We start from the raw sequence: 15,884 nt of genomic DNA on the forward strand, positions 1-15,884 counted from the left end.
AGATAAAATTCTACAGGAAAATAGTATACTAAGACGGCAAAACGAAACCTATGAAAAACTCATTGGGGACCATGAGTGCTCTCTATATACCCAAAACACGAGGATTAATGACCTAGAATGCCATCTTACGACACAAAACTCAAAGATTAGCGAACTAGAAAACAAACTGACATCATTAACAAACTTGTCTAAAGAACATGCAAACCTGCACTCAACTATAGGCACACATACTAAACAAATAAATTCCCTCACCACTAAGCTGTCAGAAGCTACACAAGACTGCAAGTTAAATATGAAATCCCAGTGGAATGCATGCTTCCAGTATCAAAGGGATATGACTGAACAAGACAAGCTCCTAGACTCTGTCATTTTAACCAGCTCTACCTTACCACCAGATACAAGCAATGAGAATTGCACCATCAAAGCACTCTAACTAATAAATGATGAGATAAAAGTTAACATTAAAACCAGTGATATCAAGGAGGCTCGACTGCTGGGCAGGCCGGGTCAAAAGCAAAGTGTTATGTTAAACCTCAATTCCATTGATGTAAAAAATGATCTAATAAGTTCCTCCATCAAGAACAGGAGTAATGTGTGTGTAAATTAGTGCCTAACTAAAAAACAATAGAACCTATTATACAGATTTCGAAAACTTAAGCGTGATAATGCAACAATAAAACAGTGCTTTACTGGTGATCGCATTATCATGGTAAAATTATCAGACACGGGTCGTAGGTTTGAAATAACAAATGATCAAGAACTAGAATGTTTCCCCTCATTCACTGGTTTAACTGAACAGTGCTGTAGTATAGTAGAATTTACCCTTATTTTAACCCATATTTTCATATCTATTACTGAATAACAGTAATTAATTCCCAGTTACTTAAGACACTTAAGGCGCTATTTAACGTGCTAATTCAGGTGCTTAAGTGTTATATTCTCTGTTTTATTTTATATTCGAAACCATTACTTTTAACTTTAAAATAATCAAGGTACTAAAGTGTTTTACTTTAATATTCAGTAGCTCCATTATTTTTAGATTAAAATAATTATCTTAGTTCATATGTTCACATTTGTTAGTGGTTCAACATCAAATGCTTTTGGTCTTTTTTTCTTTTTTAATAACTGTAACAGCTATTTCTCTATGTATCTCTTATGAATGTAATTATCAATCCTGATATCAACCTCTTATTGAACTGCACACATAATCCTAACAGTAACTGCCATTACTACACTGCTAGTCAGGCTAATACCCTTCTCAGTGTCAGCAAGAACATTACAGTCTTCAACTACAATTTTAGATCATTGAGTAAACACTATGATGACCTCATTGCACTACTCAGTCTCTAAATGCTACTATAACTTTAATTATACTTACTGAAACCTGGCTCAGACAAGATTTGACAGACATATTTGCCATGCCTGGTTACCCAGCCATACATAACTGCAGGCCCGACCAATCAGGAGGAGGCACTGCCATCTATTACTCTGATGAATTAGAATGTATGAAATCAACTAATGTACGGGACAAAAATGGTGAATATATAATAGCTAAATTCACATCAAGAACACTTAAGAAACCTATAACAGTTGGCACAGTCTACAGACTACCACACTCAAATACAGTGGACCCCCGGTTAACAATATTATTTCATTCCAGAAGTATGTTCAGGTGCCAGTACTGACCGAATTTGTTCCCATAAGGAATATTGTGAAGTAGATTAGTCCATTTCAGACCCCCAAACATACACATACAAACGCACTTACATAAATACACTTACATAATTGGTCGCATTGGGAGGTGATCGTTAAGCGGGGGTCCACTGTACTTACACTTTTAGCAGTAACCTTAGAAACATGATAATTGAGTCAGAGTTCAATAAACACCATCTGATACTAGCAGGAGATTTCAATATATAACTTACCCAAGCAACTAACCATCCAGTAGCTGATTTCACAAATGCTATGAACAACAGCTTGTTGCTACCCTCTATAACTAAGCCAACAAGAATCTCTGAGACAAGTGCCTCATTACTTGACCACATCTGGACCAACATAATATCCCCATTACAAGCAGGTATAATCACAGACAACACCAAAGACCTCTACCCTACCTTTCTCATAACAAACTTATCTAAACTGCCTCAAGAAACATCTCATTTTGCCTGCATGATGAGACATCAATAAACAACCTAAAACTAGCACCAGGTGCCATTGATTGGCAGAGAGAGCTAGATGACAGTAATAATATCAGTAAAGATATCAAATTTTTTTTACATAAAACCCTAAACCTCTATAACAAGCGTTGTCCAATCAAAACAAAACAGATCAAAGAAAAGAGACTAAACAGTCCATGGATAACAAAAAGTATCCTCAAATCTATTAATAAAAACACCAACTTGAAAAACAGTTCAGATTAGGCTTAATTACTAAAGAATTTACTAAAAGATACACATTAATACTCACAAAACTAATATGAAAATAAAAGCAAATGTATTATGATACAGTGGAACCTCAAAAATCGAACGTATCACATATCGAACGTTTCGAAAATAAGACCCTTTTTTCTCGAACAAACTGTGTCCCTATTATCGAACGCGCCCCTATTTTCGGACCGCCGGGTACGGGACCTGTCCGCCGGCCCGCTCTGTCCGCGTCCCCGCACAGGTGCCTTGAGCCAGTCTAGCTTTGTTTATGCTCGAGTAAACACTAACCTGTGCTCTCATTCACACATTTTACGATTATTTCATTGTGTTTAGTGCTTGTGGGACTGTGAAATAAGCTGCCATGGGCCCAAAGAAACTTGCTAGTGGTACCCCTGTGGTAAAGAAAGTGAGAAACACCATAGATGTGAAGAAGGAAATAATACAGAAGTATGAGAGTGGTGTGAGACTTGCTGAGCTTGCCAGGATGTACAGAGGACTGTGGACAGTTATTTTGTGAGACAGAAACAGACAACTGTGGACAGTTATTTTGTGAGACAGAAACAGGCAACTGTGGACAGTTATTTTGTGAGACAGAAACAGATGGCTGTGGACAGTTATTTTGTGAGACAGAAACAGATGGCTGTGGACAGTTATTTTGTGAGACAGAAACAGATGGCTGTGGACAGTTATTTTGTAAGACAGCAACAGATGACTGTGGACAGTTATTTTTTGAGACAAACAGACTGTGGAGTTATTTTGTGAGACAGAAACAGAGGACTGTAGACAGTAATTTTGTGAGACAGGGGTCCAGTGACTCTCAAGCTGGTCCTAGTGGCATTAAAATACAGAGAAGGGAAGTAACCCCAGAGGGAAGTAACCCCCCTCATGGAGGGGGATTCTCCTTCCAAACACTAACTCCCTCTCTCCTCCTCCCTATCTTCCAGATGCCATCACCAATCTTCAATAAAGGTAAGTAAAAACGTTAGTTTAGATTTATATACATAATCAAACACTATAGTATTTGTTGTGTGTATGCAAAACTGTAACTAATCTCTATAAAATGTATTTTATTTGTGAATATTTTTGGGTTTCTGGAACGGATTAATTGTATTTCCATTATTTCTTATGGGAAATACTGCTTCGATTTTCAGACTTTTCGAATTTAGAACTAGCTCCTGGAACGGATCAAGTTCGATATTTGAGGTTCCACTGTAATAGAGTTAGTGAAATAAAAGGCGATATGAAAAGTACCTGGCAAACCCTCTCCAAAATTTTGGGCTCTAGGAAACCGTCTGGAAATAGAGAGATAAACTTAACTAAACCAGATGAACCTCACATACAGCCTATAGACACGGCCGACAAATTTAACGTCTTCTTCTCTACTGTAGGATCAAAGCTAGCAAGTCAAATTCCTTGCTCAAACACCCAGCCGAGCGAGTACCTCACTGGCAACTATCCAAATACGTACTACTCTATTTCTAGCTCCAACTAATTCCACTGAGGTCTCACTCGTCATTAAACCATTAAAGAACAAAGCAGGTGATCTAGATAACTTGCTGCCATTCATGTATAAAAAAGCTGCACCAGAACTGTCACCCATTATTGCAACAATGTTTAACAAATCTATAGCATCCTCAACCTTCCCATCCATACTCAAGACAGCAAGGGTCACCCCAATCCACAAAGGAGGAGATCCAACTGATTTGAACAACTACAGACCCATATCAAACTTGCCCTTACTTTCCAAGATATTTGAAAAAATAATATGCAAGCGACTTTACTCCTACCTTACATCCAACAACATACTTCACCCATAACAGTTTGGGTTTAGACCAAAAAAGAGTTCGAATAATGCTATTATACAAATGCTTGAGATTATATACACAGCTCTCAATTAAAATGAATATCCACTGGGGCTCTTTATCGACCTACGAAAAGCGTTTGACACAGTCGACCACAATCTCTTGCACCTCAAACTGAATCATTACGGCATCAGAGGACATTCTCTCAACTACCTAAAATCCTATCTTAACGACAGACACCAGTATGTACATGCAAATGGAGTCAACTCCGCTATCCAACCTGAAGCTGTAGGAGTACCCCAGGGTAGTGTCCTATGCCCACTCCTCTTTCTCATCTACATCAATGATCTCCCCAATGCATCCCAACTCAAACCAGTTCTATTCGCAGATGACACTACATATGTCTACTCCCATTCAGACCCAGCTGTGCTTGGAAACACTGTAAACAACAAACTGCTAAAGATATATGCTTGGATGATGACCAACAAACTCGCTCTCAACACAGACAAAACATACTTCATGCTGTCTGGCAACAGAGCCCAAATATCCAACTTAACATACTGCTAAATAGTTCCCCTATATCAATACACGCGGAGGGCAAGTTTCTAGGTCTTCTCCTTGACTGTAATCTTAAATTTCAGTCCCATACCCATCACATAGCCAAGAAAATCTCCAGATCAGTAGGAATCCTTTCCAAGATACAATACTATGTACCACAAACGACTCTCCTTACCCTGTACCACTCTCTAATATATCCTTACCTCACCTATGGTATTTGTGCCTGGGGCTGAACCACAGCCAACCACCTTAGACCCTTAATAATCCAACAAAAAGCTGCTGTGCGGGTGATAACCAGCTCCTGTGCTAGACAGTACACCCCACCACTTTTCAAAAGATTCAACTTGCTAAATATACAAGACATACACTCTTATTATTGTGCCTACTACACATACAGAACATTAAACTCCACTGTAAACCCTCCCCTACAACTACTCCTTGATGGTTACAACAAATGCACAGGCACAATACAAGGTATAAGGCACTTTTCAACATCCCTCGAGTCAGACTCTCACTATGTGCAAGAATGCTATGCACATAAAAGGCCCGAAGATCTGGAACTCGCTACCGGAACAGGTCAAGAATCCCCTGACAGCTTATAAATTTAGGAATAACAAAAAATGGCACAATACCGTGTATAAATTTAGGACTTTGCTGAAAACTCATCTTATCTCACAATATTAACCAAATCAACTAAATATCTGCTAACTAGTTTTATTATGTGACCCCAGGTGCTTAATTCTGCCAATCCATAAAATAATGCCACCTGCACAATTACTTGTAAGGTAGATGTTGTGTGCAATTTCAAGCTTATTTCACCGAACCCTACTCACTTGTACTAAGTTTAAATAAGATTGTATTAAGTTTAAATACTGTAAAACAGCTAACCACTATTACTTGTCTAGTTTTAAGTATAGTTACTATGTACTATTATCTTATCTAGTTTTAATTAGTTACTATGTACGTATTAGGATTAGTTTGCCCAAAATGCCTGGGCATGATAGTGGCTATCTTTGTACTTTTTTTTTTTTTCAACAAGTCGGCCGTCTCCCACTGAGGCAGGGTGACCCAAAAAAGAAAGAAAATCCCCAAAAAGAAAATACTTTCATCATCATTCAACACTTTCACCACACTCACACAATATCACTGTTTTTGCAGAGGTGCTCAGAATACAACAGTTTAGAAGCATATACGTATAAAGATACACAAATCAAAATTGTAATTACACACTGTAACCTTTACAAAGAAATAAACTTTACTTTATGTATAAACAATATTTTAAGGTGTTTTTGTGTGTTTTATGATTGTCGTGGTTCAACAGGTTAAGGAAGCAGTATTGTTAGGCTAAGTAAATGCTATTATTATATTTCCTGACAATATATTTGGACATCAAAACATTCGCAAATGCTACAGTACACTATTATTATATTTCCCTACATATTTGTGCACCAAACATTCACAAATTTTCAAGATTCGTGAGGTTCTCAATCCCCTAACCCTCGCGAATGGGAAGGGCCTCTTGCATTCAGCTTTTGCATACACTGGCTTGGGTTTAGAGTACAGTGGAACCTTGACTTACAAGTTAAACCCGTTCCAGGAGCTAGCTCGTAACTCAATTTACTCGAATATCAAATTAATTTTCCTCATTTAAATTAATTGAAAAGCCATTAATTCGTTCCTGCACTCTGGAGAGATGACAAAAAATACTTGAATATGACGTTATTATCAACTATACCGCTTATTTATCTATCACAATTCATCTAATATGACATAATAAACAATATAATTAGCACAGAAACATGATATATACTCTAGAATGAATAAAATGGGCCATAATATGGTGGCAGAGGAAGTGGCAGCGGGAGAAGCGTCGGCCATTTCTGTCCCAATTTGACTATAGTACGTATCTTCTCATGTTCTTACTGTAAGAGAAAACGGAGTATTTTTGAGGCTAACTGCAGTAGATCACTAGGACCAAATGACTAAAAAAATGCAAACAAGCACGAGAGAACTGCCCCTACAGGGATGTAAACAGGTTTACTGCTTACCAGCTGTGCCAACTAGCAGAAGCAATCTGAATTATTATTACATATGTATTATGCATTATTATTATTATTATTATTATTATTATTAATTTAGGGAACTGAAGCTCTATCATTATTATAATAATAATAATAATAATAATAATAATAATAATATATTATTATTAGTAGTATTATTTTTTTTTTTCAACAAACCGGCCGTATCCCACCAAGGCAGGGTGGCCCAAAAAGAAAAACGAAAGTTTCTCTTTTTAAATTTAGTAATTTATACAGGAGAAGGGATTACTAGCCCTTTCTCCCGGCATTTTAGTCGCCTCTTACAACACGCATGGCTTACGGAGGAAGAATTCTGTTCCACTACCCCATGGAGATAAGAGGAAATAAACAAGAACAAGAACTAGAAAGAAAATAGAAGAAAACCCTGAGGGGTGTGTGTATATATATGCTTGTACATGTATGTGTAGTGTGACCTAAGTGTAAGTAGAAGTAGCAAGACATACCTGAAATCTTGCATGTTTATGAGACCGACAAAAGACACCAGCAATCCTACCATCATGTTAAACAATTAAAGGCTTTCATTTTACACTCACTTGGCAGGACGGTAGTACCTCCCTGGGTGGTTGCTGTCTACCAACCTACTACCTAGGTATTATTATTATTATTAATTTAGGGAACTGAAGCTCTATCGTTATTATAATAATACTGTAGACCGCCATTGAAGAATTGCTGCACAATTTTATGTGACACGTTGTATAATTAATTTAACATTGCTCAGTTTGTGGGAAGACAAAAAAAAAAATCTCTTTTGCTCAAGCGGCCACCTTGTTGTAGAGCAGCCGGGTAGCCCCCCCCTACCACTCCTCGACACCCCCCCCACCACTCCTCGACACCACCACCCACCATCCCAGCATTCCTAACTCATACGTGTCCAGTCTTTCTCTGCTTCAAGGCAGCTGCGTTTGTCAATTGTGTTATTTTAATTACTATATCTTGTATCTGCCAAGCAATCATGACACCCAGTAGCCATACCAGTGTTGCTGAAAGTGGCACAAAGAGGTATAAGCACTTGAGTCTTAAAATTAACAAAGATATTAGACAAGAGATAACCTGTAGCTGTAACTAAAGTGTTACTTTGTACACAGAAAAAGGTTAACATGAGTTTGTGTGACTGACTTACTGAATGACTGACTGCCTTACTGAGTGACTTGACTGATTTAATGAATGACTTGACTGACTTACTGAGTGACTTGACTGAATGACTTATTGAGTGACTTGACTGTAATAATATTATATTATATTATTATTGTTGAGAAGAAAAAGAGAATGATTTCCATGGAATTAAAGCATGAAATCACAGATAAACAAGCGAGGTGTCCAGGTTTTGAGTTGAGGGGGAAGAGGGAAGGGGGGGAGCTGGCTCGTAACTCAGAGCAAAATATCGACCCAGGGACGGCTCGTACCTCAAAAAACTCGTAAGTTGGGACACTCAGAAGTCAAGGTTCCACTGTACTCATAACCTTTGTCACGGAGTCTTATTTATTTGCTTACAACAACCCAGTCAATTCTTTGACAGCCAAAGTTAAATTTACTAAGCATACCTTCACACTGGCTATTTCTTAGATTCTCTAGGCAAGTATTTAATGTTTGTCTGTACCTAAGAAAATGTGTTGTTGAGGTGTGAATGTACATGGTAGATGAGCTGCCCAGTCTTTTACTTTCGCACAGAAATCACTCCCTACGAAAGTAGGGAGCACCATTGGTACGCTGAGAGAAAACACCATAAGTGTCCGGGGCCCCAAGACTGTTCAACAGCCTCCCACCAAGCATAAGGGGAATCACCAATAAATCCCTGGCTGCCTTCAAGAGAGAGCTGGACAGATACCTAAAGCCAGTGCCAGATCAGCTGGGCTGTGGCTCATACGCTGGACTGTGTGCAGCCAGCAGTAACAGCCTGGTTGATCAGGCCCTGATCCACCAGAAGGCCTGGTCGTGGACCGGGCTGCGGGGGCATTGATCCCCGGAATAACCTCCAGGTAGACAGTCTAGACACAGGCATCATTGTACAAGCTTCATGAACTACTGGTACAGCCCCACTCCACAGAGATAACAGCAAACCAATAAAAAAAAAAAAAAAAAAAAAAACATGCAGGTGAAATGGGGCAGTAGATGTAAGGAGACTTACCTATGTCTTTGATCACTCGGGATTAAAATCTGGGTCTTTCCTGTTATGAACTTAACACTCTACCACTGAATTATGAAATATCCTTCAACAGAGGCACCAGAAGTAGAGAGACTTACCCATCTCTCTCTTCCCTTACGCAGGATTTTGAACCTGGATTTACTCAAGCGATCTGTAGCAAGCCGAACACTCTACCACTGAACCACGACATACCCTTTAACAGCAATAGCAGCAAGTGTAAATAGACTTACCCATGTCCTTCCTCTCACCCACAATTTGAACCTGAGTTTTCAGTTGCAAGCTGACCACATTACCACTGAACTATGGTATACACTTCAATAGTAGCAGCAGCAGGTGTAATGAGATTTACCCACATGTCAAGTCTTACTCAGTATTTAAAGCCAGATCCTCTCAGTTGTGAAGTGGCCCAAATAACACTGTACTACACTGGGACTTACCATATCTTTAAAGATAGGCTTTAAAGGATCTTCTGTAAATACAATCATCCTAAGAGGGGTGCGAGAAAGTGCTGCAGCAGATTTTAGCATAATACGTGTCTCATTCAAGCGATCCCCACAACACACAACTGCCAAAACCATTCTGAAAAGGAAAAAGAAATTTGAAGATAATAGTAACTTAATTTCTCATGTTAGCTATTAACCTTTTGACTGTCGCGGCCGTATATATACGTCTTATGAGGTACCGTGTTTGACGTACATATACTCAAATTCTAGCGGCTTCAAATCAAGCAGGAGAAAGCTGGTAGGCCCACATGTGAGAGAATGGGTCTGTGTGGTCAGTGTGCACCATATAAAAAAAATCCTGGAGCATGCAGTGCATAATGAGAAAAAAAAACTCCGACCATTTTTTTAAATTAAAATGCCGATTTTGTGGTCTATTTTCGTATAGTATTTATGGTTGTATTCTCGTTTTCTTGGTCTCATTTCATAGAATGGAAAACATATCATAGAAATAGAGGTGATTTTGACTGATTTTACTATAAAAAGAACCTGGAAATGGAGCTCAAAGTAGGGGATACGTTTGATTTTTGCCAATGTTCAAAAGTAAACAAATGATGTCATTGTCCAATAAATGTCCAACTAGCCATTCTAATATGCAGTCATGAATGGGTTGATGTTATTTATACAATTATTACAGTATTGCAGTAGTCTGCATAATAGTAAGTATTCTATTTTTTGTTTGAATAAAAATTCAAAATAGAAAGCAAGAGTAATATAAGAGGGGCCTGGAGACATGACTGATGAACAAAGAAAATGTTATTTTAGAGCCAGGAATGTCTGCATTGTTCATTCTGGACCTTATTTTGAAATTGTCATATTTTTTAATTTTCATGAAATTGGCCAAATTGCAAATTTCTGACCACATTATTGGGTAGTTGAAATCAGTAAATGGGCAGTTTCTTGTACCCAATCGATAGAAAAAATGGAGTTCTAAAGAAATAGCTGTGAGTTTGGTTGACTGGAACAATGGAATTAGCCGAAAATAGGGCTCAAAGTGGGCGAAATTGCGCCGATTTGTAAATATCACCGAGGTCGCTAACTTCGTGAGAGCATAATTCCGTCAGTTTTCCATCAAATTTAGTTTTTTTTTTGGTGTCATTACAATCGGGAAAAGATTCTCTATCATTTCATAAGAAAAAATAATATTTTTTTTTTTTAAATTTTGCGACACCAGGAGACACCTCAGGATTGGGGGTAGCGACAGTCAAGGGGTTAAAATCAAAACATTTCCAGTGTACGTATATATTCTATACACATTAGATGCACTGGGCATTGCCTGTCGTTTGATCCTCAATACAGGTGGAAACATTAGAGAGTGTTTCTTAAGACACCTGTTGTTCCTATTCACCTAGCAGTAAATAGGTACCTGGGTGTTAAAACAACTGGTGTGAGATCGCATCCTGAGGACAAAATTAACCTTATTTGTCTAAAATGTTCTGCATAACAAGGGGCTTTCTATATACACCTACCATCCGACTTACGACCGTGTTTTTTATGCCAAATTTCTGGGAAATAAATAACTATTTGTGTTGTATACAGTGTTTATCCTAAACCTTACAGTATAAAATACAGTACTAACAACATAAAAAGTAAAGTAAAACATGAAATATCAAAATAAAACAATAAAATAAAGTCATTACAAAAATGTTTTGTTGATATTCAGTAGTAAAGTTCGACTTACGACCGGTTTCTCGGAACCGAACTTGGTCGTAAGTCGGATGGTAGATGTAGTATGTCCCAGATGCCAGCTAGTTGATGTTAATGAAGTACATGTTTGTTGTACATGTGCTTCATTAACATTAATTTCATTAAAAGTTAAAATGGTGTCTCATGGCCAAAATCAATACTTGAGCTTACAGTATATAATTAAATTCATGGGGAAGCACAAGTCAAGTTCCTTAGACCAAGAGTCCTTTACTGGCATCAAGGAACATCCCTCGAGGGGCATACTGTACATAACATGTACGTACTTTCTAATGAACTATATCTGGTACCTTTTTTTTTTTTTTCCACTCCTATAGCTACTAAATTGGCCCGGTGGCCTGGTGGCTAAAGCTCCCGCTTCACACACGGAGGGCCCGGGTTCGATTCCCGGCGGGTGGAAACATTTCGACACGTTTCCTTACACCTGTTCACCTAGCAGCAAATAGGTACCTGGGTGTTAGTCATCTGGTGTGGGTCGCATCCTGGGGGACAAGATTGAGGACCCCAATGGAAATAAGTTAGACAGTCTTCGATGACGCACTGACTTTCTTGGGTTATCCAGGGTGGCTAACCCTTCGGGGTTAAAAATCTGAACGAAATCTTATCTTATCTTCTTCATATTAGGCTGTGTATATACACTATCCTAATTTACATATTAGAAAGTGTTGCTATGTACAAAGAAAGCCACTAACATGCCTGAACATGTTGGGCAGACTAATCAATGCTTACAGACTATTGAAAACTAGACAGTGTATGGAGTGGTAAATTTTAATTATTCATTATTTTCCATTATTACAGTAGAGCTTGCCAAATTATTATAACAAGATTTATAGTAAAGAAGTAGGAAAAAAATAGGTTTACAATTAGTACAATTTTAAGCATATACATGTATGAAGGGGTTCAGGGAAACCGGCAGGTCGGACTTGAGTCCTGGAGATGGGAAGTACAGTGCCTGCACTCTGAAGGAGGGGTGTTAATGTTGCAGTTTAAAAACTGTAAAGCACCCTTCTGGCAAGACAGTGATGGAGTGAATGATGGTGAAAGTTTTTCTTTTTCGGGCCACCCTGCCTTGGTGGGAATCGGCCAGTGTGATAATAAAAAAAAAAAAATAATGTACTGTATAATGTACTCTACTGTTAAGCATTTTTTACACTGCTTTTTTTTATTGTAATAAATCCAGTAAATGGATTCGTTTAACCTACAGTATTAAAGTTAGTGCCTATACATGGGGAAGTGGTGTCTCGTTCTGCTGACAACAGAAAGGACCCAGATTTCTACTGGTTGACCAGGCAAGCACCAGACGAGAGGTCCTCGGCCGCGCTCTGAGAGTAGCAAGACTCTCAGAACTCATCAAAGGTAGTCGATCAATCAGGATAAGTTATTGATATTTTATTACTGGTGAAAAGTTCTACACATGAAAATTAAAATATTCAGCTAACCTAATTCGATTAAGTGCAGCACAGGTCCACTTCCTTGGATCAAGAGCACCTCACCATTATCAAGGCTGCTCACTTGGGGGAAACATAAGCAAAACTTAAAATAAAGACATGTTCTCCATTAAATAAGAACATAACATAAGAAAGGAGGAACACTGCAACAGGCCTGTTGGCCCATACTATGCAGGTCCTTTACAATCCATCCCACTAACAAAACATTTACCCAACCAAGTGATAACTTCACAATTTCCAGTGCCGTATGACCCCAACAGTTACCATTAAGATTAGGTTAGGTAAGATTTATCAGGAAACACAAAACACAAAAACTTGATCTGGTTAAAATTATCATAATCAAGGGGGAACCCCTAAACCTATAGAATTATACAGCGCCTGTAGGGAGATGTGGAAGGTATTCAAGCTTAATTCTGGGAATTGGAGCACAGATTCAATTCCCTAGATCAAGAGCCCCTCACCAGCATCAAGGAACCTTCCTTGAGGAGATCTGGGTACAATATAATGTAAAATACCAACATATGTGAAATGACACATGAACAGCATTAAGATATTTTCAACAAGAAATGTCACTGATTTTTCTGGGTTATCCTGGGTAATCTACATATATGCTGCTATGTATGATAATTTATGTAACTGTATTTGTGTGTACATGTAGCTGAATAAACTTGTGTTTATTCAGTCCTTCATGGCATAACACTTTCTCCTTAACCCTTTGAGGGTTTTCGTCGTACTAGTATGTCTTACGCGTAGGGGTTTTTGACGTACTAGTACTCATAAATTCTAGCGGCCTCAAATCTAGTGGGAGAAAGCTGGTAGGCCTTCATATGAAAGAATGGGTCTATGTGGTCAGTGTGCACAGTCTAAAAAAAATCCTGCAGCACACAGTGCATAATGAGAAAAAAAAACTTTGACCATTTTTTTTTAATAAATCAGCGACTTTGCAGTGTATTTTCGTATGGTATTTATTGTTGTATTCTAGTTTTCTTGGTCTCATTTTATAGAATGGAAGACACATTACAGAAATTGAGATGATTTTGACTGGTTTTACAAAGAAAGGTGCCTTGAAATTGAGCTCAAAGTAGCAGAAATGTTCGATTTTTACCAAACTTCAAAAGTAAACAAATCGTGCCAAGCGTGCAATACACGTCAACTGGTGAGTCTAATATTCTTTCACAAGTGCACCAATAATATTTATACCATTTTTTACACTAATGCAGTAGTCTGCATAACAGTAAATCTTATATTTTTTGTGAAAATAAAAATTCAAAGTGGAAAGCAAAAGAATATAAGAGGGGCCTTGAAACATGACTAATGACTAGAGGAAATGTCATTTTAGTGCCAGGAATGTCTTTCTTGTTTATTCTGGACCCTATTCGGAAATTGGCATCTTTTGAAATTTGTGTGAAATTGGCAAAATTGCTAAATTCTGACCACTGTACTGGATAGTTGAATTTCATAAATGAGTGGTTTCTTGCACCCATTCGATAGAAAAAATGGAGTTCTAGCGAAATATTCATGTTTTTTGTCGACTAGTACAGTGAAATTGGCCGAAAATGGGGCTCAAAGTGGGCAAAATCGCCGATGCGTAAACATCGCCGAGACCGCTAACTTTGCGAGAGCATAATTCCGTAAGTTTTCTATCAAATTTCAAACTTTTGTTGTCTTTATGATCGGGAAAAGATTCTCTATCTTTTCATAAGAGAAAATAATTTTTTTTTTTTTAAATTTGGCCGACCCTGAGAATGAGTTTCGGAGAGGGCCTGTCGACCCTCAAAGGGTTAAAATAACCTAATACAGTGGACCCCCGGTTAACAATATTTTTTCACTCCAGAAGTATGTTCAGGTGCCAGTACTGACCGAATTTGTTCCCATAAGGAATACTGTGAAGTACATTAGTCCATTTCAGACCCCCAAACATACACGTACAAACGCACTTACTTAAATACACTTACATAATTGGTCGCATTGAGAGGCGATCGTTAAGCGGGGGTCCACTGTACTACACGTGTCTTACTTCAAGAGGACCTGATACATATTAGGATATTCGGATTAGTTTGACCGAAATGTATTTGCATACTAGTGGTTTTCTTTTGTGCCTAACAGTGTTTCATTACAAATAAGTATATGTTTTCGTACAGCATAAAAAATAAAAATGAATTTTAATTTAGTGCTAACCAATATTTACATGGCACCAACTTTATTCAGTCGGCCAAGTCAGGTCACTCAGTCAAGACAGTCAGTCAGTTTACCTGGAGAGAGATCTGGGGGTCAATGCCCCCGCAGCCTGGTCTGTGACCAGGCCTCCATGGTGAATCAGGGCCTGATCAACCAGGCCGTTACTGCTGGCTACATGCAATCTAACATACGAACCACAGCCCAGTTGGTCAGGCACTGACAGTCATTTCAGGCCAATCAAGACAGGTCAGTCAGTCCGGTGTCAGTCAGTCAATCAGGTCAGTCGGTCCAGTCAGCTGTAAAGTCAGATTATGTCAGTTAGTCTTTAAGCCAGCCAGTCAAGTCAGACCAGGTCAAGTAAATTAGGACAGGTTAATCAGGTCAGTAAGTATATATAAGTACAAGTACACATAAGAATAATAATCATACATAGTAGCATATATATATATATATATATATAGGAGTGAATGGAGACAAATGGTTTTTAATACTTGACGTGCTGTTGGAGTGTGAGCAAAGTAACATTTATGAAGGGATTCAGGGAAACCGGCAGGCCGGACTTGAGTCCTGGAGATGGGAAGTACAGTGCCTGCACTCTGAAGGAGGGGTGTTAATGTTGCAGTTTAAAAACTGTAGTGTAAAGCACCCTTCTGGCAAGACAGTGATGGAGTGAATGATGGTGAAAGTTTTTCTTTTTCGGGCCACCCTGCCTTGGTGGGAATTGGCCAGTGTGATAAAAAAATAATAAATATATATATATATATATATATATATTGTGGATGTTATGAATGAGAAGAAGCTGGATGTCCTGGCTTTAAGTGAAACAAAGCTGAAGGGGGTGGGAGAGTTTCAGTGGAGAGGAATAAATGGGATTAGGTCAGGGGTTTCAAATAGAGTTAGAGCTAAAGAAGGAGTAGCAATAATGTTGAAGGATAAACTATGGCAGGAAAAGAGGGACTATAAATGTATTAATTCAAGGATTATGTGGAGTAAAATAAAGATTGGATGTGAAAAGTGGGTTATAAT

The 15,884-nt window shown here is 38.3% G+C and overlaps 1 protein-coding gene across 1 annotated transcript in view; it reads right to left on the reverse strand.

The window, feature by feature from the left end:
• The window catches only part of LOC138855432 (glucoside xylosyltransferase 1-like), a 73,471-nt gene that overhangs the window by 49,361 nt on the left and 8,226 nt on the right, over positions 1–15,884 (reverse strand). Inside the window, exon 2 of the mRNA XM_070104757.1 lies at positions 9,466–9,607. Coding sequence (XP_069960858.1) covers positions 9,466–9,607 — 142 coding nt within the window. The remainder of the gene's footprint in view (positions 1–9,465; positions 9,608–15,884) is intronic.

Source organism: Cherax quadricarinatus, chromosome 94 (genome assembly GCF_038502225.1).
Source record: "Cherax quadricarinatus isolate ZL_2023a chromosome 94, ASM3850222v1, whole genome shotgun sequence".
Taxonomy (NCBI): Eukaryota; Metazoa; Arthropoda; class Malacostraca; order Decapoda; family Parastacidae; genus Cherax; species Cherax quadricarinatus.